The sequence below is a fragment of the Pocillopora verrucosa genome, chromosome 11 (assembly GCF_036669915.1).
Source record: "Pocillopora verrucosa isolate sample1 chromosome 11, ASM3666991v2, whole genome shotgun sequence".
NCBI lineage: Eukaryota > Metazoa > Cnidaria > Anthozoa > Scleractinia > Pocilloporidae > Pocillopora > Pocillopora verrucosa.
In genome coordinates, this window is record NC_089322.1 from 6901227 (window position 1) to 6925563 (window position 24337).

At 38.6% G+C, this 24337-nt stretch overlaps 2 protein-coding genes across 3 annotated transcripts; one reads left to right on the top strand and one right to left on the bottom strand.

Annotated features, from left to right (window-relative positions):
• Positions 1-240: 240 nt before the first annotated feature.
• On the bottom strand, positions 241-6567 carry LOC131783759 (protein FAM133). Its single transcript, XM_059100529.2, has 7 exons — positions 6542-6567; positions 5115-5238; positions 4106-4180; positions 2455-2508; positions 2281-2335; positions 1557-1655; positions 241-1118 (listed from the first exon to the last, which is right to left on the bottom strand). Exons 1-7 carry the CDS (start codon positions 6565-6567, stop codon positions 451-453), a joined length of 1101 nt encoding a protein of 366 aa, XP_058956512.2. The 3' UTR covers positions 241-450.
• A 259-nt stretch (positions 6568-6826) lies between these two features.
• Positions 6827-16798, top strand: LOC131783690 (threonine synthase-like 1). Of its 2 annotated transcripts, XR_010715723.1 has the most exons (8): positions 6827-7139; positions 8382-8525; positions 8721-8949; positions 9487-9765; positions 10087-10820; positions 10977-11207; positions 12602-13292; positions 14665-14730. XR_010715723.1 is itself a non-coding variant. In XM_059100452.2 (7 exons), the coding sequence occupies exons 1-7, from the start codon at positions 6936-6938 to the stop codon at positions 15079-15081; spliced, it is 2238 nt and encodes a 745-aa protein (XP_058956435.2). In that variant the 5' UTR covers positions 6827-6935; the 3' UTR covers positions 15082-16798. The 2 variants fall into 2 exon arrangements, 1 of the variants encoding a protein (XP_058956435.2); XM_059100452.2 differs by lacking the exon at positions 12602-13292 and having other exon boundaries at positions 14665-16798.
• Positions 16799-24337: the final 7539 nt, after the last annotated feature.

Here is a 24337-nt window from a genome sequence, read left to right on the forward strand (position 1 = left end):
GAAACAGTCAGTTTTGTTTTCCCAAGACTCGAGGGAAAACAAAACCAACTAGTTTCCCGACTTTCACCAGCAATATTAGCCAATTTTTACTCATCTGGAGAACGAAAACCTCGAATTTTTTTCTCAGGGAACTGGAACTTAGTGACCGGAATTCCTTAAGTATCATAGACAGAGAAAGTTTCATAACATTTAGATTGGTGATGCAGAAAACAAACAAATAAAAGATGCATAAGAAGCGAATTGAAGTAAAATATTTAATTAAGGCAACATCAAACGGCAGAACTGAACAGTACTTTTCCTTAATTTTCCAATAATCCTTCCAACAACACCTGAAGAGGAATGGTTGTTCACAGTTGATACAAAAGAATTTTGCCCAGAAAAAGGAACTGCTGAAAGCAAACAGAAACAAGTTTAATTTTAGTATTTCTCGCAAACCGCTGTCATCTTAAATCATCCTGTTTTCATTTTTGAATGTTTCTTTTTCTTCCGCGATTTTTCGGGTTCAGATTCATGTCCACTTTTATCCTTTTTGCGTTTAATGGAATCCATGTTCTTCACTTCTAAACAACTGTCTTTATCCGACTTGGACCGTAGAATAGTTTCCTCAAGCAGAGCAGATTCTGGGCTTCCTGTATCACTGGATTTACGTTTCTTTTTTTTCTTATTTGACATCAGTAGTGATTCTTCATTGTTTCCTTGAATTTCGACAACATCTGTTTTACGTTTCCTTGGCGATTTTTCATTTGACGTAAATGGTGAATCTTCGCTGTTTCCCTGTTTTTTGACAACCTCTCTTTTACGCTTCTTTGGCGATTGTATTAAACACTGTTCTCCAATTGTTGTTCTTTCAGCCTTTGGTTCAAATCTTGACTGTGTTAGATCAACTTTATGTCTCTCCTTCTCCTTTATCTTCTTTGGAGAATCGCGCTTCTGATATTTATCACTAACTTCATTTGGTGTTTCTGCTACGTCAGTTTTCCGTTTATCTTTTTTATGTTTTGGTGATTCAAGAAAACTCTCTTCGGTAATGTGGTTTTGTTCTTTATTCTTCTTTTTCTTAGCAGATGAACTTGATACCATGTCGTCTTCAACGAGGCTTGATGTCCGCTTCGCTTTCTCTGTTAAATGAAAAATAAACGTATTTTGTGAACATGAACAATCACTTTTACTACAGAAACCAAAAGACGTACCTTTCCAATGACACTGAGGTATATCGAACGAGTTTCAAAGGCTTTCATTCCATGTGCTTTCGAAAATAAGATGGAATTTCGAAAGGCTTCAAACTACAGTGTATCTCATTGCCGAAGAATCTTTAAAAACTTGATAAAATTCTACCCTTTGAAGACAAATTACTTTGAATATTTGCCGGAGCATTAATTCGAGGAGCGGTAAGCATTGAAGATCTAGCTGGGGCGACCTTTTAAGAGTTTTAGGAGGCGAAAACCACCATAGACTAACAAAAAGAAGATTGTAGCTTGGATCAAATAGCAGCAACGTGATGCATGAAAGGAATAAGTTACGGTACCCGAATAGCGATCAAGTCCAAAACTACTCACTCGGTGAACTTTGCCTGGAAGACTCTGGGACTTCTTGTTTCGTGGACGGAGGAACTACCACAGACTGAATGACACTCATCTGTCCACTAAATGTACCAGCTAAAGATAGAAAGGTTTCTTAATATCAGCAAATTGAATGAAAAAAAGTGATATCACTCTAATAGTTCCAAGGGGAGATTGAATATTTCCATGTCTTCCAAACTGGGGGGATTTTTTCGAGAGGAGAAGCTTGGAGGGAGCCAAAAATTTATAAGGGGGGGGGAGGGGCAATTGAAAGTCAAACTTAAATTTAGGGCAAACCATAAACAGGTGGTATTTCAAAGGTCATAAACCTACCATACTTTAAATAGAAACTGTCGTAAAAGGCTATTAAACACATTACTGTCATTCTTAGGTATAATAGAGTCCTTTTTTTTACTAGAGAAGGGGCAAAGTGAGCCATTATTATTGGGCAGTATGACAGAAATATTTTTTGTTGTCTTGGGAGTCTGATAATTTAACCTGTTCACCCCTAAGAGTGCCTGGCTTCAAATTTCTCGTTACAATCTTACCCCTAAATCAAACATTACGGTCACGAGAATTAAGGACATGATCACCAACAAAAGAAGTGCTTGATTTTTAAACAAATTCTCCTTAACAGCACCTTAAGAAATGCATACAGAACAGTATGGAGAATATGTAAACTGATATTAGAGTGCAAAAGGTTAAATAGTATCATTGTTACCTGAACAAAAAGATTTTCGTTTGGAAGATGGCAGCAATACAGTAAAAGAAGACAGCTGAAAAATCACAAAAACAATTAAACAAACATTTGAAATAATAATAAAAAAAAAAACAACAGAAAACCATTGCTCCCAACTTGAAGGAACAAATTTTAAAGTGGCACAGTTATAATTACCTCAGCAGTGCTACCTGCCCTTGAATGCATTTCATATCTTTTTTTCCCTCTGCCCTGTGGATGCATATACAGACTGTAAACACAAATTTCACATGTAAAAACATAGTACTCACTTATTTGTACTTTTAAGACTCGTTTCCAAGTAATTAGCACTTTCACTCCCGAGATCTCATTAGCAGTTCTCCTTACTGTCTGCCATAGAATACTTATGATGTCAATTTGGAGCATTTGATATTGGATCAACTTGTAGTTCCCTACATGTAATTGAGCTTTCTTCTTTATTCTTGTCACTTGTATGCTTGATACTGTATTGATAATGTAAGGAGAAATTCTTGTTTGGTCACTCATGGGAATTAAAGGATTAACAAGTCTGTGCCTCATCACATGCAGTGGTGAAAGTTGATTTTTGAAGAAAAATATTGTCCAGTTTTGAATACTTTGCAGTGCATGTTGAGAAAAGCAACTCTACAAAAGTGAAAGTACTGTATCGCCTAAAATACAAATTGCTTGCTACGCTATTAGAGAGTAAGAATCTTAAGACAAACAACAGACCAATTATTATCCAACAGTTCCCCAAAGAACAATTAACAATTGGTTCATATGTCTGTGCATCCATCAAGATATGAAGCACGCAGGAAGTTTGGAGAGCACAAAAGATGCGTAAGAGTTGCTCGAAGTGTAGCCATGGGCAACTCTAGCTTCTAGAGTGCTCTCCAAACTTCCCAAGTGCTTCATATCTTGATGAATGCACAGCTGACGTATGAACCAATTGTTTTATAACATTTTCAACCTGATGGAAAATTTTTTTTATCTCAAGGGATTTGTTTGCTGACATCATGAGCGTACACAATAGGAATATGAAGCAAGCTCGTGCAATTGAATTTGATTAGACAAATTTACTAGCTGTGTTATAATAGCTGCTACACTGAACAACCATGAATATAATTAAGAGCTGCCTCTTTTTCTGACAATCACCACAATAGCATCAGCAGTTGATCATGTACATGTACTCTGATCATCCAGGTAAGAGATGTCCCAAGAAGCGCTTTTGTCTGTACAAATGACTGACATTTTAATAGTCTCAACTCTGAGGTCAAACCACTTGCTCTTGAGGGACACAGAGATTATATCATGGAGAGTGTGCACAAACAATTTTCATTCACAAGTTGCCATGCATAAAAAAAAAAAGAATGAGTGAGTGCAGCAAAAGAAGAGAGGTTTTTTAATGCCACTCGATGAGAGAATAAAAACTGTTCAAGCACTTTCCGATTTACACTGTGAAGTACAAAGCTAGAAATGTGAAAATAATCGCCCTTCCAATCAGAGACAAATGATAGTACTTCACACTGTAAATCTCAGTACATAAATGGCACACAATAAACAAAATCTAGCATGACCAACTAGTAGTTCTTATTTATCCAGATAGTTTATTTAGTTACTTTACAATTATTATATTATCTGTTATGACTGCTGTAACCTTTCCTCTCCGCCTGCCTCGTCTAGCTTTTGCTATTTGCGGGTGGAGATGGCAAAATGATTTGCATGAAATAAAGTATAGTGTGTGTTTGGTGTGTTTGGAATACTAAAATAACAGACTGAGTTATTTTTAATTTTCTGAATATCAAGTAGAACAAGCAGACCTTGTAAATACCTGTGTGACATCAAGAGATAAATGTTGTGATCCATTTAAAATAACAGTCTGGCCTGTTAGACTTTCCAAGTTAAACTAAAAATAGAAATTAAAAGTAAGTCAGGACACTAAAGTGCTTCTCATTGCCTGGTTGATGATTTGTTCTCTATCTGATTTGCCAATTTGCTTATTTAATTAGAACATGAACATGAGAGCAATCTTAGCAGTAATGAACACTTCTGAAGCAGCAGTAAAAATAAGGTCTGGAAAAGAATTCAGGGCTATGCAAGAGTTGAACCCATGACCTCTGTGAAACTGGTGCAATGCCTTACCAACTGAGCTAATATACCAACTGGGAGCTGGTCATTTTGTTAGTTTGAAATAATGAATTAGGTTGGGTCATTAAGTTACCTGTGATGACGAAGAAAATATGAATTTCATATATGAGAACTGCAGGTTAAGATTTGAAGATTAAATAGTGTTCATTATTGCAAAGATCTCTCTCCTCTCCATTTATTAATCCACAGTTCACATGTATGATATTATATATTCACAGTCATTATTACAACAGTCTTAGATCAAATAATCTGGAGTTTCTTAAGTTTTGCTTGATTTCACTTTGTGACTGGTCCAGATAACTTGTCCTACTTCCTCAACCAATCAAATTATACTCTTAAACCAAGTGCAACTTGTATTGGTTAAGTGTGTTTTCCTATACTAAAGGCAATTGGCCTGTTTTCACCCTCAGTTCTCATAGGTTCCTTGTGATATATTTCTTTGTTTTTATTTGCTATTGGCTCTTGGTTATTGGCTTTTTATGACACTCAATTGGAGCATATTTTGGGATAGAAAACTAAGTTGGATACTTTAATTAAGGGGATAAGTTTCTGAGAAACTGTAGTGTTGCGTCAGTGGGAGAGTTTAACAAGGTAATTTGGTATCATCAACTAAATTGGCCACTGTTAAGAGTTTCAAAGCTGACGTTACAAGTGTTAGCACTTCATCAGAGCAAATGGAATTGGACACTTACATCATAGGGTACTTTCATTAGCCAAAGGGAAGAGTTATCACGATCAGTTACAACATCTTCCAGCAATGGACAGTTGTTGGTGTCATCTAGATTCACAGCTTCAAAGCCAACAGGACACCGAGATCTACAGGTGGGAAATGATGGGGATTATTAAAACTTTTTCCGAAATATAGAGAAAATAAGCTGAAATAATAAAATCAATATTTCTGCACTAAAATAGATTGGGCCAGTAAGCCACAGCTCACCAACTACAAGCCAAGCTTGGTTCTGTTGAATAACATCACCAAACTTGAATATGATTGGACAACTCAGTACAAAAATTCAACCAATTTGTGCCAATGGCTCAGGGGTAGGAGGGGACAGGAGGAAGGAGGAGGATGACAAGGAAGATAAGAGAGGGAAGAAAGGGGTGGTGGTAAGATGTTGGAAGGAGGGAGAAGGGGGAAGGACTGAGAAGGAAGGAAAGGAGGGGGAAGGAGGGGGAAGGAGGGGAAAGGAGGGGAAAGGAGGGGAAGGAGGGGGAAGGACAGAAAATGAGGGCAAGGGGCAGGGAGGGGAAGGAATGGGAACAAGGGGAAGGAGGGGGATGACAAGAAAGAAAGAGGGAAGGAAGAAGGGGGGTAGGGAGGAGTTGGAAGGAGGGGGAAGGAGGGGAAAGAGGAGAAAGAACAGAGTTGGGGGAAGGGAGCAGGGAAGGGAAGGTAAGGAGAGGAAATGAGGGGAAGGAGGAGGAGGGAGGGGGAAGGACATGGAAGGAAGGGGATGGAGGGGAAAGGATGGAAAATGAGGGGGAAGGACAGGGAATTATGAAGAAGGACAGGGAATTACAAAGGACAGGGAAAGACAGGAAAGGAGGGGAAAGGGGGCAGGGAGGAGAAGGAGAGGGAACAGGGGGAAGGAGAGAGAGGGAAGGAGAAGGATAGAGAAGGAGGGGGAAAGAGAAAAAGGTGGAGGGGGAGGAAGTGGAAGTAGGGGGGGGGGAAGGGGCAGTAAGTAAGTTAATAAAAAATCCCAGGCAAGGCCAGTGAGGCCTACCTTGTTTGTATGCATGCTTCAAGGAGTAAAAAATAAAGCAGTAGGTAACATTAAAATGTACAGAAAAGATCCTCCATTCTATAAACTATACCAGTCATGATACAGCCATAAATTTCCTCTATAGCAATCACAATCATCATATTCGTTATTTAAGTAGTAAACATTATCAACGAATTGATCCAAAATGATGCAGAGGTAATGAACAAACAAACTGACTGCCGGATTACATGCATATCGCACTCAATTTACGCCAGAATTCTGGGATAAGCGGGTTTACCCCCGATCTCAATGATTGTTGTACTTCCATGAACTCGGTAAACTCTATACATCTACAGCTGAACAAAAACATCGTATCCAACAGCTAACTATCATTATGAAATTATTAGGCTTGCCTCAAGTCTTTCTTAGATGACGGCATTCTACTTTTCTTGATCCCGATGAGACAAAGATTTCGCGAACATCAGCTTTAGCACCCAGGATAAGAGCATCATAAACGATTTTCAAAGTTTCAGCAGACTTTGTCTTTAACCCGATCGAAGGTTCGAAGCCATGTGCAAATCATTGCGACCGCTAACAACCAGCGGCACGAAACCAAGCTGTTATGTTTGTAATTTGCATGAAATATACCCCTGAATTCCAGACTACTCTCGACTGATTATATAACCTCTCCACGTGGCCACACGATGTGAGCTGTTACGTTCGCGTGACTCTTGAGTGACTTGATTTTCACTTTTTCGATGCGTTATAGCAAGATTTAACTCTAAGATTTTATTCCCCATCAGCAAAATGTTCCACAGAATGAAGTGCCGAGCGAACGATTTTTGTCTTCGACGAATGGGTTTACATAGACTACTTGAACGCGCTCTTTCTTCAAATGGTTGTTTTACAAGCAGGAATCGAGAAAATCACTCAATGTGCTGCTTCGAAAAGAATAGATGGAAATATCTTGTAAATTTACAGAAAAGATCCCTGCAAGACGGAAGGACAAAGGTAAAAAAAATCGCTCAATACTTTGTCCATGACTCTCTCTTTGTTTATGTTTTTTTTTCCTGTTTAACGGAGGGGGGAGGCAGGGGGCAGGGGGAGTAGGGCTGGGAGGCTGGTGTTTTCTTAATTAGTGAGGCTGGAGGGGATGGATGGATGAAGTAGTATTCTACTGTATCTTAACTAAGGTTTTTTCATCCAGAAAAGCTAAACGTCTGGATATAAGATAAAGTAGAATAGTAATTAGTTTGGATGTTTTGGTTGTTGTTGTATCGGATCATATGTACTGTAGGTTGCCTCGGTCGACATGTGGGCCGATACATCGGCCGATATATCGGTCGACTGTCAAGGTACTTGTCGACCGACTGTCGGTCGACAGTCAACCGACTATCGGTTGATAGTCGACCGATATTTGACCGATACTTAACCGATACTTGACCGATGCTTGACCGATACTTGACCGATACTTGGCCGATACTTGACCGATACTTGGCCGATACTTGGCCGAAACTTGGCCGATACTTGGCCGATACTTGACCGATACTTCACTGGCAGTTAATCGCTACATATCGGCCGATGCATCGGCCGTCAGTCGGTCGATATATCGGTCGACTATCGGTCGACTATCAGTCGACTATCGACCGACTATCGACCGACTAACGGTCGATAGTCGACTGTCGGCCGATATGTCGACCGAGGCCACCTAGAGTACACATGATCCGTTGTATCAAGGATGTTGCTTTAGCAGTAAAAAACTATTGTACTGGGCTTATCAGACTTCACCAGAACTCTTCTATTGGATAATCAACATATAGATTCCATGTTGTGGTACACCAGTTCAATAGCAGATCCCATATGATGTCAAAATGTGGTAAGAACAAAAAAGTGGCATACAAAAGAGTGTGTCACTGAGTGTTACCACTTTTTGACATCTGTTGTGATCTGTTCTTGAACAAATGCACTGCAACATGATGATATCATCTGTGCATCAGTCCTCCAATAGATCTTGAGTACCAAACAAATTGTTTGTATAATCCAGCTTACCCAATACAAATTAACACTGCATACAACTCAGCACCAGCATCTTGGCACTTAGCAAAAGTGAAGCCTGTCCTTTCTCAGTGTCATGCCTCACATAGTAATTTCCTGTCATCTTATACTTTCCTCCTAACTGCCCTCAGGATATGTTAGACTGACTTGATGCTTCTAATAAACAACCATTTTCAATTTTCACTGTTACTTCACAAGGGTGACAATATTATTCTTATGGGAAGTCCTGGTGCAGGAAAAACTTCTGTTGGAAGAATCCTTGGGAGACATTTGCAGAGGGAAGTTCTTGATATTGATGATGATGTCTTGGAGAAGGTGTGGGGAATGACAGTTGCAGAAAAGGTAAATTATATCTTGCAGCTGTGAAGAATATCCACCACAGAAATAAATTAAATAACATTTGAACTTGGAGCACTGTAGGGCCATGTTTTGTTGTTGGTATTCACAAGTATAAAAGCATAAAACAAATTGTCATTTTCTCGAAAAGTATGCTTGTTCTTGGGTGTAAATTGAATTTTAAACTTTTTTGACATCTAGTTGTCTCAAGTGGGCTCTGATGGTTTTGTTGAAGCAGAGGGGCAAGCATTGTTGCAGTTCTTTCCCAACAATGCTGTTGTGTCTTTGAGTGGGTCCAATCCAATGCATGCAACAGCCATGGATCACACCAGATCACTTGGGACTGTTGTGTACTTAGATGTGGCAGATGAAGAGATATTGAATCGTCTGGCTGCTATGAAAGTAAACAGGATTGTTGGACAGAATGAAGGTAACAGATGAATTCAATTCGGGGGTAGTGTGTAATTTAGTGTTAAATTCTTGGAGTGAAAGTTATAATGGATGTGTGGTAGACAGTGTAGAGAATTGATGCTTTGATCACAGGGTGGGTGGGTTGACTGAAATGTTTATCAGGTCAATAGTGGCAAGTTCTTTTAAATAACTGTTATATAAAGATTTTAGAAAAGAAATCAGATGTAAATTTTTGGGACTGGTCATTATTTGCTGCCAGAGGAGAGGGGAAGGGCAGGGGGGGAGGGGGGGAAGGGAGGTTTGGAGGATTTTGATTTTGTCACAACAAAATTTACCTGATGCCCCAGAAGAAAGGGCTCTGTCATATTATTACACACCCTCCCTCCCCCCTTCCTCTTTCATGGTCCTTCCATTATACTCTGTTAGCGACAACTGATTCCCCTTCATTCCCCCTGAAAGCTATGTGATCCCAACTACCCTCCCCTCCCTGTAGGCAATAAATAACAACTGTTCTCAAATATTTGTGTTTTATGATGTCCAATCTTTGTCTTTTTAGGTATTAGTATGAATGAAATTCTTCAGTATCGTAAACAGTTTTACGAATCTAGCTATGACGTTCGTGTCATCTGTGCCAATGGAGACTCCATCGAAGAAATTGCCAGCAAAGTTCGGACAAGTTTGGCAGAGTTAAGCATCGATCAGGGATTTACAAGCACAAGACAGGAACACTCTGACACTGGTGACAGTCCAGGATTTTTACGAGTGGTGTTAGAAGGACTGGCGCCCGACGGAGGACTATACGTACCCAAGAAAAAGATACCACACTTTACTGAAGGTGAGATCATTCAGTAATTTTTAATTGAAAGTTAGGCAGCATTCCTTAAGTTTGTTTTACATCGCCGTTTGATTTGTCAACAAAACTCGCGCTATCCTTACAACTAATCAGATTCAAAACTGAAAAGTCAGTCCCAACTTGGTCACCCACGTTTTCCCGCGCTTCAAGGAATTCGATCGTTTGATCGACAGTCAATCGAAAAATGCTTAATACTTATAATAATACTAAGAGAGAAAGTGAACACTATCCCATTATTATGTCGACGATCAATCGTATCAAGACGAAAAGTCAATTATTTCTCGATTTCTTTCCGCTTTATAGGTCAATGGGAAAGGCTTGTAGACTGTAGCTACCAAGACAGAGCTTTGCGAATTCTAGAAACATGGATTTCACCAAGCGAACTTCATCCGTCAAGTTTGCGCCAAATGGTTTACAAGGCTTACTCCAGTAATTTCCAACACGAAGGAGTTGCCCCAGTTGTCAAACTTAACGAGCAGTTCTATCTACAAGAACTATTCCATGGACCTACCGCCTCTTTTAAGGACATGGCTTTGCAGTTGACACCGCAGTTTTTTAGCGAAGCTATCTCTCGAACGTGTTCCTCTGATGAGGATCTTAAACGTCTCATTCTCGTTGCCACATCAGGAGACACGGGTAGCGCGGTGCTGGAGGGTTTTAAAGAGAACTTTGATACTGATGTCCTCATTCTCTACCCAGAGGAAGGTGTCAGTTCGATCCAAAAGGCGCTGATGGTTTCGTCTGATGGTCAAAATATGCGCGTGATCGGAGTGAAAAGCGACTTCGACTTCTGCCAAACTGCAATTAAGACAATCTTTAACAATATGTCGTTTAGCAAGAAACTAGCAGAGTCGTATGGTGTACAACTGAGTGCGGCGAACTCTATAAACTGGGGAAGATTATTACCACAAGTTGTTTATCATGCCTCGGCATATTTGGATCTTGTTCAATCTGGAGTTATCTCCATGGGCGAGGAGGCAGATTTGTGTGTACCAACAGGAAACTTTGGCAATATTCTGGCTGCCTACTATGCAAAGGTTAGTAAATAAGAAGCACACTTCAGAAACCACACAACAATTATCTTTGCCATTGAATAGGAAAATGAAAATGATGATTTGAACTGTTTTGTGAGATTAGAAAGAGGAAAGTCTCCTAGAATTCAAGGCATAAATGTTTCTCTTTATTGTGTGCAGGAAATGGGAATACCTCTCAATAATCTGATCTGCGCTTCCAACGAAAATAACATTCTTACAGACTTCTTTCACTCTGGTTCTTACGACATGAGTAAACGAAGGATTCAACAGACCCTTTCTCCATCTATCGACATTCTCAAGTCGTCCAACTTGGAAAGATTACTTTATCATGTTACTGGACGAGAAGTGTCTGGGTTGATGAAGTCGTTGGATGAAAATAAGCATTTTCAGGTATGTGACTAGAGTAAATTCATCATAACGATCATTTTTTTTTAGTATTTCCGAGGAGAGTCATCATGGACATTTCCAATCAAAGGATTGGGAGGGGTTTATGCAATGTAGAAACCAATCCCCCTCCTAGCCCTAGTCCGCGCGGCTATCCATATAAGTTTGACTTTCGCGTGGATCATGTCTGTTTTATACAACATCTGTAGCAGCTTGCATAAGGTCACAACCTGATGCCGTGTCTCGGACAAAAACCAATAAATAGAGAATAATACATGGGCGCGCGTAGATATGGAATTTCTCTTCTAGTTTTTTTAACACGATAGCTCACGAGTGAGTGCAGCGATCGAGCTTTTAAAAAATCGACTGAAATTGTCAAAACGTGATATTAAGAATGTTAAGTTTGAGAAAGGAAGCTCTTAAATTTACAACAAAATCTCTGATTATTATTATTGGTATTGATTGTTTATATGATATGTATATATATATTTAATAAATAGATACTTATTTATATTATAATAAGTAATTTGATTTTACATTAATTTATACTTATAGTGGGTCCACATCAGCTTGTATGTTGCGTATTCCTGACCTGCTTTGCTAAATAAAGTTATGTATATATGTATGTATGTGAGTGTAGCGAACGAGTGAGATGTCGAGTTGACACGAGAAGAGAAACTCTTCATCTAAAAGAAAGCATGTATTCTTTTGTTTATTATCTAAACACAATAATAGCCCTTAGCTGACGAGAAAAATCGGTAAAAGGATCGACAGTCTCCGAATAAAAACAGTGGAGAGCGTTAGCATTAAGACTCAAGATGAAAAAAGGCGTTGAATCGCTATAAAAACAACAACGTATGGGAGTAATTTTCAATAAACAAAATTTCCATTTATTTATTTTTTTCCTTACCGACAAAAGAATTCCTTAAGGTACACGACAAAAATCGACTTGTGGCAAATCTTCCGTTTGTCGATTTTCTTTCTCAGCCGCGAGAAATGCCATCACCAAAGCCACTAATTACATAACTTTCGGTTTTTCTTTCATATTTCGGTCTTCTTTCCCTTCAAGGGAAGTGTGAATGTCAATGTCTGTAAGCGATACGGATTTTTCAGTGTTTTAGCAGCCATAATCGGAGAAAATTTCGACATACAACGATGGATAAGAATGGTGAAGGTTTTGCCGTTCATTCATTAACTAGACCAAGTGGCACGAAAGGCGAGTGACGTGTCAGCAGCTGATTGGCGATATCAAACACACATGAAAAAATATCGTATTTTAAAACGTGTGTTGTCACGGCCTTTCTCAGGGCTGGAAATCCTTGTATAAAGCCTTTCCATTTCTCTCAGTTTGTTAATATTTTGTACTAGATAGTTATGTAATCGATACACTTTACTTGCAGGCTTTTCAGCACGTGTCACATTGGTCTTTAAAAGCGTTTTCCCCCATGTGCATGTGCTAAAAAGCGTCTTCAATGTCGATTCGTAACCGTCTTTATGAGTTGTGTAACCATCGCTGGCACGTGCATCTACACATGCTCGTTTTGCTTTATAAAAGCTTGTTTTTCTATTACACGTACACTTGAGTCTTTGCCATCGCTAGATCAGAAACAGCAGCTACTTTAAGATGTCCAAATTTCTGCCAAAATTGTTCAAATCAAGCGATCGTAAGAACTGGAGGAGAGACATGTTGATTATTCCTCGCCCAAACGAAGTGACCATTTCGACAGAATTCACCCGTGGTCTTGGCAGGCGACTTCCTTGCTACGACCTAAGCGAAAATGTCATCATTTTCAAAGCTGAAGGAAAATCAATCACTGCTGGAACAAGTAGCTCAGATGAAGGTAGTCTTCAGCTCAAAGAGAAGTCAGAACGCGGTTTGATGACGCCCGTGGACAAAAACCCTCCAGCTGAGAGGAAGGAAACACTGATGGAATTAAGAAAGAGACGTCCTTCAGGGTTTAAAGAATTCGAAATTGCTCTTGGATCGCAGGACTTAGAGGAAGAGGTTGCCTTACAGCTGTGGGAGGATATTTTCAAACCGTTGCGAAGCAGTTTTCAAGGAGGAAAAGATTGCTTTGAATAGATGTTAAGGTAATGTGACGTTTTGTTCAGCAGCCGAACAGTTTACTCAGAATTTTCGCCGAAAAATTATTTTTAACCTCTAGAGAGTATCATATGTTGATTCAAGATTTTCAGCGATTATAAAATTGAAAAAATAAAAGGAAAAAGAAGGCGTTTCTTTTCTATGACGTTACTGTAATTCGGTGTAAACATGATCAGCCGCATTGTACGTATGACGTCACTTCTCGTTACCCTGGAGACTAATTTTTGCCACATTTTACGAAAACAGACCTTATGTCCTCTTCATTGAACTTCCCTTGACGCTTTTGAACTCCACACGATGACTGATACAAATATTTATATTTTAAAAAAATTTGTTTCAAAATTTCGATAAGATAACGAATAGCGTTATTTGATGTAGTATTGCAAGTTATGTATTGACACAAATTGCCATGTTAGCAGAATTAGTATTGTGAATAGGAAATGGAAATAAAAATAAAATACTATGTGAATGAATGAATAAGTAAAGCGAAGATCTTGGGAAGCCAACAGCTACCGTAAAAGATCTGAAAACGAACTAAAACGCCAAGTTTACTTTCAGAACTACTTCAGTTCATTCTATCTTCCCCAACCTCACCTTCCCTCCATTGTTTGTTTGGTTGCTCGTCAAGGTATATATTATTGCCAGGGAACGTGAAACATCGAATTGTAATGAGAGCAAATCAAAATGTTAAATATATATTAGTATAATTGCTCCGATGATTGAGGATGCGCACGCTCTAACTGGTCAAGCACCGTGTCATATCTTGCTGTATTCACCTCGTGCGAGATGATTTCAAAATGGCTGCCCTGCATTTGGTCGATGTTTCCGAGGAAGTGATAAATGCGATAGATGAAAATTCAAATTGGGAAGAGCACGAAAGATGCTACTGAGCTTGGCGGAACACTTTTCAAAAGAAAGATGTGAAGTTTTAGCTTATTGAATGAAATAAACCTCTGCGAACCTAAAATCAGGAAATGGTCGTCAGAGATAAAATTTTGAGTCACATCAATAACTTTTGTTGCTCTTTTAAGTTAAATGGAATGTCTGAAGACTAAATAATCCGACCACCAATTTTTTATAAAGGAGGGCGGCGGAGTATTATAATAAATCTGTTTGCACATATTTCTTCCACTTTAACTTTGGACCTTTATTCCGCTTAGCAATTCAAACGTTCGAGCCTGCTACGTGACCGCTGACCGCCGAACACAAACCGCCTGATTAACGACTCAAATGTAAACTGAGTTGCCAAAATATTTTCTTCCTGCTCGCAATCACCAAAACGGTGGCAGCTTGCAGCACAAGTTTTGTTGCATGGAAACCTTTGTTCTTAAGATCTTTGATATTCTTCGTTTCTTTCAGATTTCTGGTGATCTTTGGAGCCACTTGTCAACTGTATTTAAAGCGGATTGGACTACAGAAAAGAGGTGTCTGGATGTGATAAAATCGACCTATGAAGAAAGTAACTACATCTTTGATCCTCACACAGCAGTGGCTAAAGACGTAGCGGATCGCTTTGCAAATCCTCATCGACCCCTTATCATCTCTTCAACTGCCCACTATAGCAAGTTTGCGTACGATGTTCTAAAAGGACTGTCAAAATTACCAGCATCCCAAGGTCCTTTGGACTTGTTTGGGAGTCTAAACAAACTTGGTGCCAACCCTTCTGCGCATGCCAATCTTGAAACTGTTGTCAAGCGAGATCAAAAGCAGAATACCACGTGCTTAGCGGAAACTAGTGTAATCATTAAGGAAATAGAAGCCTTTTTAAGTCGATGATTGTGGACGGGGATTTTAGCGACTGATAACTCGAACCTTCAAGGGAAATCGAAAAATGTTGGAGGCCTTGCGAGTTGAAAACAAAGGACCGAAAACAAGGGAAAACGGTGTTTGCTGTTTTTCTATTCGTGCAATATACTTTTTAATCAAATTTAATTCTAGAGAAGTCGAGTGAAAATGGAACATTAAATTACTGCAGAAATCGTGACACAACGTAAATGTTTTGGACTGCAGTAAACTGTTTTTTTCTGATTTGTCACCTGTTGCCACAATAAATGATCCGAAGGAAAATAAAAATTGCTTCGAGTTAGCGGGAGGTTCGAGATACGAAGGGTGAAATTGCACGTAAAGCTGGGGATAACCGATTTTCACTCAGCTTCGCCTCGTGAGTCCACATCATTTTGACCACGTGATGACGTGATGACGTGTCGATAAGAGTACAAACTACGCTAAACGTCATGACTTCAAACAAATATTTTCTCTCCTAGCGGCTAATATATCGTGGACGTCATTTTGTTTCGTCACGTCACGCGTAAGATTGAGAAATAATCTTCCAAAACGTGTTCAGGCTTTCTACGAAGTGCGCAGGAACTGAAAATGAAATCGAGTCCGGCGTACGTATGAACCCGTTACTGGTAAATTATACTCATTCCATTCCACTCAAAACAAGTAATTGGCTAATCTAGTACCCAGCCTAGTGATTGGCTGTCAAACAAATATTTTCGATGGCATATCATCAACTGTACGATTTTTCGTTAGCACTTACGGAGGTGAAAATGGCAGGCTACTAACCAGCCTTCATCGGCGGTGCATCAACCTCGTTCTCAGGGTCCTCTCGCTTCTTCACTCGAGAGGGAAGATTGAAGTTGACCATGCGTCTCACTTAAGAGTCACGTGATGCTATTCGCGTCAGATCACGTGCGCAAGCATTATAAATAGTTCAAGCAACACGATTCATTGCATTTGTTTTCCACAAATTCTGGCCTTCTCGACTCCAAGCGGAAGACAACATCGGGCTAAATGATGTCTCTTTTCCTCAAAAAGATTACCAAATCAAATGACCGTACCAAGCAGCCGAGCACGGGAGAAAAATTGAAATCCAACCAACCGTCAAGCTATTTACGCCGACAGAGCTTCACCATGGTCAGAAAGAGAGTGAGGTTTTCATCCGATGGTGAAGAACAAGAACACAAGATGAGTGATGTGGGACGGGTGCTAACCGAAAAAGTGCATCAGGGAAACTGCCAAATCCAGAAAAAGATGACATTGGCAGATCTAAAGCAGAAAAATCCTCCCGGGTTTAAAAAATTTCAGGAGACAGTTGATTCCCAAATGCTGAATGAAGAAGTGGCTTTAATGTTATGGGAAGATATTTTCAAGCCTTTGTACACGTTTGATTTGCTGCAAACGGACCCTAAATTCTTAGAGATGTAATTATGTAAGTTGAAAACTCGATATTAGGCAAGTATATTTAGTGTGGTTAAAATGGTTTGCTTTCGTGCAAAAATTTAAAGAAATATAAAGACGTGTACTATGAAATTAACACATAATTAAGCAAATAACTCGTTAATGGATAACCGCACTAATTAAGGACTAATCATTTGGGAGGGTGAGTTTCAGAGTTTGGAAAAATTTTTAATTCATTGTTATTTCTTCAGCTTGTTTTTCAATATCATTCATAGTCTTGTTAGCCAAACAACATTGTTCTTGTATTCAAATTCAGAAATCTAAGGCTGACGTCTTTGTCTGTCAGTAAGTCTGCAAACAATTCATTCCAAACATAAATATTTTTCGAACTTGGATGAGTTTGTCTCAGTAAATCGATTTTTTCCAACCGTACGTAGATGCATGTCCCCGTTAAAATTGCGCTTTCTGCGAAGGTTTGACCGGAATTTCGACCTATCAGGCAGAAAAGAGGTGCGAAATTCAGTCCATTGATTATCTGAGTGTTAATCATACCTTTCTTACGGAAACCTTTCTTTAGCGTGGTTATCTGGTAATGGCGTTAATCTCTCAACCATCCCTGACGTCTTGGTCCTTCATTAATTAAGTATCTGTACGCAACTCATTCACTCCATACATAAATATTTTTTCGAATTGGCGGACGGTTGTCTCGGTAACTCTATTTGTACATATTGGTTTCGTTATTACCATTACAACAACCACGTAATAATACCAACGAATACTCTCGAAAACCGGCGACTTAAATGGCGTGAACCGCAACCTGCAAAACGTGATCATTATAGTCAAAATCGATTCAAACCCGTGACCAAGCAATGCCTACAAAAATTTTCTCTTCCAATACACGTGCATTTTTCAACTTTAGGTGGTAATCATTAGTATCCCTAGTAATATATTGTGCCGATCTTTTAGGGTTCTTCCATTTTAAATTAAGGATATCTGAAATAGCTTTCCCCTTGATAAAAGCACGTATTCCAAATCAGTCGTGCAATTTAGCCAAATTTGATTTGAAGATTTGAAGTGTTCCTTTTAAATACGGGACGCATTAAATACTATTTTAACAAAAACTTGACGAATGAATTTTTTCTTAGATTCGTGCGTACAACAGGATCAGGACCCCGCGGAAAAATGAAAATAATAGTGCCGACGGAAATATGACCTATTTGTGAGAAACGAAAAAAAAAAAAAAAAAAACATTCGCGTTCGTCTCTTACTGTTCATGATACCGTTAAGATCCTTTCATGGGACCACGTTTATCAAGAGATCCTTGCGCCTTGATTGTTCCGAGGTCTAAATGGGTTGCTCCGTGGTCTAAGTTCATGTTTGTTGTCCAGTGGTGGTTCTTAGCCTCATGACAATTTTTTTTCAATACATTGTTTTTTTGCAACATTTTGTGATAAAGTTTTGAATACATCAGATTTTCAAATAACAAAACATTCCTTATGACAGTACGGTATTCTCGAGAACGATAAGTACAAAACAAAACATGAGATAAGGATTGTCCTGCATGGGTCAGTTCTCATCATATCTCGGTGTGCATTCGCTTTTCGTTTCAAGGAACTCGAGAGAGCAGAAAAGGAATAAAGAAATAAATTTAATTAGTAAAAATAAACCAATTAAAAGGAACGAAAATACAAAAAGACCAAAACATTCAGACTGCTGGTAATCTAGTGGTTCCGTGATCGGGATATTTTTCATCGGTCTAAAATCGTGATTGGCTAGAAGAGCTTGCAATTTGATGGTTTCATTTTTTCAGTGCCCCAATAAAAAGTCTTCGTGGTCACGTTTTCTTGACTTTGCATTTCATTTGCGGAAAGTTCGTTGGAAAACGTCATTTCATAAACACGTGATAAAATTATCTCAGGATACATGGGCATTTGCAATCATTTTCGCGCTGAACGTTCGGGAACAAACAAAAACCTAACGTACGATGTCTAGTATTTATTATTTTTAATAAATACCTAAGATAAGCGATGGATATAGGGATAAATACTTTTGTATTTTTCAGTTCCTGATGTTGTTGCCTAGATTTTTGTTTTGAATGTCTATTTCTTTTAATCAAATATTTTCTGATGTAGGTTATTTGCCCTGGTTGTTATTTGCCCTGGCAGAGGGCTAACGCTCAAAACGTCAACATTAAAAATTCTTCAAGGTAGACAAATTGCACTCTTAACTCAGTGGATAAAACCAAATTATCTTGATTCTTTAATGAGGTAATGATCTATAGAGCACGAAATGCAGGAAGGGTGTGCCTTCCTCGCCATGTCAGAGACAGACAAATTTTACAAACATTTCATGTGCAGATGTCATTAAGATTTGCAAGCACACGTTGTCATATCAATGGCGGAAACGTTCTTAGAATCTGCTGCAAAACATTATAAAGGCACTATGTGCGTGAGCTTCTGAACGAAGGAAAAGGAAAGAAAATACAAAAATAACCAAAACAGTTAGACTGCTGGTAATCTAGTGGTTCTGTGATCGGGATATTTTTCGCCGGTCTAAAATCGTGATTGGCTAAAAGAGCTTGCAATTTGATGGTTTTATTTTTTCAGTGCACCAATAAAAAGTCTTCGTGGTCACGTTTTTCTTGACGTTGTATTTCATTTGCGGAAAGTTCGTTGGAAAAAGTCATTTATTATACACGTGATAAAATTACCTCTAGATACATGGGCATTTGCAATCATTTTCGCACTGAACGTTCGGGAACAAACAAGAACCTAACGTACGATGTCTCGTCTTCTCAGAAAGTTATTCAAATCAAAAAATAAAGAGAATATGACTGGCGGGATGCGCACCATTGCTTCTGACCAAGAATTTCTCGGACCCTCACAAAAGCGGAATGGTTTCAACAAGCAGTCCTCTGTCCACAAGACCAATGGCCGTTTTATCGTCGTTGAAGAAGGCGGAAATTCATACCTGGTTGAAAAAGAAGAATGTCAAGAAGATAGAGACTTAAGGACAAATTGGAAACGCAGTGGAGATGACAGTCAAGCCGTGCTGACATTGGAAGATTTAAAGAGAAGACGTCCACCTGGGTTCCAAAAGTTCGAGGCCTCCCTAGCTTCGCTCGACCTGGATGAAGAAATCGCGCTGGAGTTGTGGGAAGACATTTTTAAACCTTTGTATACCTTTGATTTTCTCAAAATTGATTCTGGACACTTAGAAATGTAATAGTTGCCTTAGAAAATTGTGCGGTTTACTGGGCTACAAAATAGTTAACCGAGTTTCTATGTTTTTCTTGCAATGGTTCTGCCAGGGGAAGTATAAAAAAAACAAAAAGGAACCAAAACAATTATTTTTAATAAATATCTAAGATGAGCGATGGATATAGAGGTAAATACTTTTGTGTTTTTCTGTTCCTGATGTTGTTGTCTAGATTTTTGTTTTGCTGTGTATAAAAATTTTCTGATTGAGTGCAACAAACACCGTTCTCTGCCTTGAAGTCGAAGTCATTCTATTTGTGGAAAGATAAGCTTTATATCCTTTTTATCTGCTCCGAATCGTTTCCATTATATCGGCATAAGATGATTAAGTAAACTCGATGACCAAATTATGCATCGAGGGACCACGTTTGCTAATATTTTTTGACAGAAAACGCAAGATCTTTACAAAGGATTAGCAAACAAACAATCCTCCCAGAGACAATTAAAGTAATTTGTAATTAATTTTTATTCACAACTGATCTTTATAGCAGTTCAAGGCGAATTGAGGTTAACTTACGTCGATTAATCGTTGATAGAAAAGCAAGAAAGGCAAAGACTTGTTTACTTTGGCTAATTCGGTGACAAAGATGCAACCAGATTTATGAGCGCAGAAAAACTGTAACTATAGTCCGTATAGCAAAAGGACAGGAAGGCCTACGGGGGCGTAACTTGCCAACTAAATTAACAACTTTACTGCTGTGAAATTAAATTCTTTTTATCCTTTTGACTCAAGTAGTTTTTTTAAGTTTAATGTTCTGTGTTATATTTGGTCGATCTTTAGAAAGAAACAATTTTGATCTGGTACGTGCTTGCCATAACTTCGATACAGGTGGCTGCTAGCATAATTGGCAATTGAAGAGACTTGTCACACACCAAGAACCTAGAGGAAATGGAGTGGCGCACCCTTTTGTTTGGCTCGAAAACGTATGTTCATGGAAAAATTTCTTTTCCAAAATTCTGTCCGAAAATGTTAACCGTAACTCCCTGAGGTTAATATATCACAGTTTAAATCAATTTGTTTTGATCACTTAATTTCGTTTCCTTCTTTTTGGTTTTTTGTTGTTGTTGTTTGGTTTTATTTTGTTTCTGTGATTTTGTTGTTTTTTCAATAAGCTTGCATTAGGTGAAAGAAATTTGTAAAATTATTAAGGTTGGTCGAATATATCCAACTCACGACAAAATCTTAATTCAGTTAAGAAAAATAATGGTGTAAAGTCAGGAAAACATCAGGATAACAATTGATTCTATAATAAATAAAGAGGGTTATTGGAAACTGTGATGTTGCGTTGGTGGGGGGAGGGGGAAGGACGGGAGGGGGAGGGAGGGGAGGGAGTATTGCAAGATAATTAGCTTATTAGCTGAGTTGATAATGTGAACTGGCCTCCGTAAAGATTCTTTAAAGCTGGCGTTTCGAGTGTTAGCCCTTTTTTATTTGCCCTGGCAAAAAGCTGACGCTCAAAACGTCAAATTTCAAAATTCTTCAAGGTGGCCAATTTACATTACCAACTCGGTTGATCAAACCAAATTGTCTTGATTCTTTAACGAGGTAATGATATATGGGTAAACTTGAAAATTATGTTTTCGATTACAGTTACAATGTTCTAATCACTGTTTTGACACACTGACCGGAAATCTTAACTTCCGCTTGGTTTGCCAAAACGTCATTCACACCTATCATGTCCCAGAAAAGGCTCATCCTTAGAACCGCTGTCATTTGAATACCAAATGTGCATGATTATCTCATAATTACATATTTTTTGTTTCTCGAGAAATAGCGAAAACTTTGAACGAGAAGGAATTGGCACGAAATGCAAGAAGGGTGTGCCTTCCTCGCCATGTCAGAGACAGCCAAATCTTACAAACATTTCACGTGCATATGTCATTAAGATTTGCAAGTACACGTTGTCATATCCATGGCGGAAATGTCTTTAGAATCTGCCGCAAAACATCATATAGGCGCTATGTGTGTGAGCTTCTGTATCAGTTTCACTCAGACCAGACGGGGAAACAAAGTAAACTATGGCTCGTCTATATCGAAAGCTGCTCAAGTCAAAACATGACAAGAAAATAACCGGAGGTCTGTTTGACACTCCTTCTGAAGAGAAATTGTTTGGATCCTCAAAACATTGGAATGACCACAACGTCAACAGTTGCTTCTTGATCGTGAAGGAAAGTGGAAATTCGTATGTCGTTGGAAAAGATCAGTTCGAGAAGAAAACAGATCAAGGCCACAATGGAGAAAGAGGAGAAACCGAGTTAACTTTGAAAGATTTAAAGAAAGCACGTCCACCTGGATTCCGGAAATTCGAGACCTCGCTTGGTTCCGTTAAACTAGATGAAGAACTTGCGCTGCAGTTGTGGGAAGATATTTTCAAACCTTTGTACACCTTCGATTTTCTCAAAATTGATTCGGGACACCTAGAAATGTAGTGTGTATGTATCAGATGATTGAGTGATTTTGACGATGATAGAATTACCGAGGTTATATGCTAATTCTGTCGAAGTTTCGCAACATTGAATTTTTTGCGGCATCAAAAAAACAATAAAACCATCGAATGTCAATTAACGTGTATCGTTGCCTTCATTTTGGGGTAGGCATTTATCTTCATTTCCAGTATCAAAACATAATTTAACCCAAAAAATGTTATGATGCAAAATTGATCTGATTTGCATAAATCCATTTAGTAAACTCGACACATTCGCTCTGACGAAAGGTTAACGAGCTCGAAACGTCAGCTTATGAAACTCTTTTCGGCGGCAAATATACAGTAACAACTCAGTAGATAAAACCAAATTATAGCATAGAAGAGACGTCTAAAAAATGGGCTGTTAGGGTTATCTCATCTCATTTCAGAATTATGATCGAGAGAATCACCAGATTAATATACCTACCATGATAGCACTAAGATACGAACAGAAAGATTCTCACAGTGTCGTTAAGTCTCTTTAACTCATTTATTGCTTTTCCTTGCCATTCTCTCTGACAGAGGGCTAACGCTCGAAACGTTAGCTTTAGAATATATTTACGGTGGCCAATCTGCATTATAAACTCATTTGATGAAACCAAATTATCCTGTTATTCTCCCCCACCAATGTAGAACCGCAGTTTCTTTAAAAAATTAACCTCTTTATTCATTTCAAGGTGTGCTGAGGATAGCAAGGGTAGATGTACTGTTGATGGATCGGCAAATATTGCAAAAATTGTTTTCAAACAACCACAAATAATGGCAAAATCATTTTATAAGTAAATTAAATTTGTTTGTTGAACTAGATAATCTAGCTGAGTTCCATTCGCTGAATACATCAATTATTTTGCTTTAAACTTCTGAAATCCAACTAACTAGGCACTCAAATCTTTGTTAATACGTAATTAGTAATCGACTAAGGATTTGCGGAGCTCAAGTAAGGCTCAATTTTGAGAATTTCCAGTAAAATTATGCCGACCAATTAACAACAATACCGTCGAAATTTTCACTGATTGGTAATCAATTATCACCTTAGAATCTCTAACGCTTACCCAATTCACCAGGATAATTATGCTAACCGTTTAACAGAAAATTAAAGTGACTGGCTTGAAACCGTTAAGTAGCAACCAATTAAGAGGCCGTGACTGTAAATATCGAGAATCGTTGGCCAGGCTAAAAAAAACGAAAATTCTGATAATTTGCCTAGAAAACCCTTTTAGGGAGATATATTCAAAAAAATTATTTTAAAGTTTGAAAAATCAAATGTGTCCGAGGAAATGGGGAAAAACGAAAATTCGGGTTTTTACCCTATTAATTATGCTATTCTTTACTTGTTTTGAAGCGAAGCCTTCAGGCAGTGTTACATATCCAGTGCTACGAGGACAGGTTTCAGGAGGTAGAGGAATAGTTGGCACGGAACTTGAACCTTCCTCGAGCCTTGCAGCATATTTAACCTTCGCTTTATCAAGAAGTGTCTCCCTTTCAACCGTCTTTATGCATGTTCCGAACGCGAGATGCTTTTCTAGAGAAGAGTGCCGTTGGAAACTATGCGTGCAGCCCTCTTTTGGACATGGAAGCACTTGATCCCTTGTACAGTCTTTCAATTTGACAAAGTCAGCCATGTTTGGATTTTCAGAACTTGCACCACAAGCCCCCCCAAGAAGAGAAGCAAAGCTACAGAATGACATAGTTTTCTGTTTATGCTCTATGAAAAACCTCGCACGTGTTTACCTTTAAGAAAAAGACCGTGATTGCATCATAGAGAATTATCGCCCGGACTGCAACACGGTATAATTGCTACCGTGACATAAGTCCTTTTTATCAAGTTTTATGACAGAAATGTGGCCATTTTCCCGCAAAAGATAAGAGTAAATAGCATAAAAATAGTTGGGCTGTTATCTTGAGGTGAAAAACTTCACAGCAGAAGCTTGCGGTGTTGCGTGATTTTGTTTACTCACATGACTTTGTCCAAGATGTCATAGATATCCAAGATATTTCAAAAGAAATAGTATCGCAGTTGCAGAAAACGTAACTATTCAACTAAGAATGATGTCGATAATAAACACTAGTCAACAAAAATGGTGAACTATGCAGCGGCCCTTATCTATAGTTAGGTGTAGGTAGTGC

What these genes read in the sequence shown, in the direction of transcription:
- LOC131783690 (XM_059100452.2), top strand. Translation starts at nt 6,936, where the DNA reads ATGTTCCACAGAATGAAGTGCCGAGCGAACGATTTTTGTCTTCGACGA. An exon ending in TGCAAGACGGAAGGACAAAG is followed by an intron (nt 7,140 to 8,381) that starts GTAAAAAAAATC and finishes TTACTTCACAAG; the next exon opens with GGTGACAATATTATTCTTAT. An exon ending in TGGCTGCCTACTATGCAAAG is followed by an intron (nt 10,821 to 10,976) that starts GTTAGTAAATAA and finishes TATTGTGTGCAG; the next exon opens with GAAATGGGAATACCTCTCAA.
- LOC131783759 (XM_059100529.2), bottom strand. Translation starts at nt 6,567, where the DNA reads ATGCCGTCATCTAAGAAAGACTTGAG. An exon ending in TCATCTAAGAAAGACTTGAG is followed by an intron (nt 5,239 to 6,541) that starts GCAAGCCTAATA and finishes TCCCACCTGTAG; the next exon opens with ATCTCGGTGTCCTGTTGGCT. An exon ending in TAATGAAAGTACCCTATGAT is followed by an intron (nt 4,181 to 5,114) that starts GTAAGTGTCCAA and finishes TTCTATTTTTAG; the next exon opens with TTTAACTTGGAAAGTCTAAC.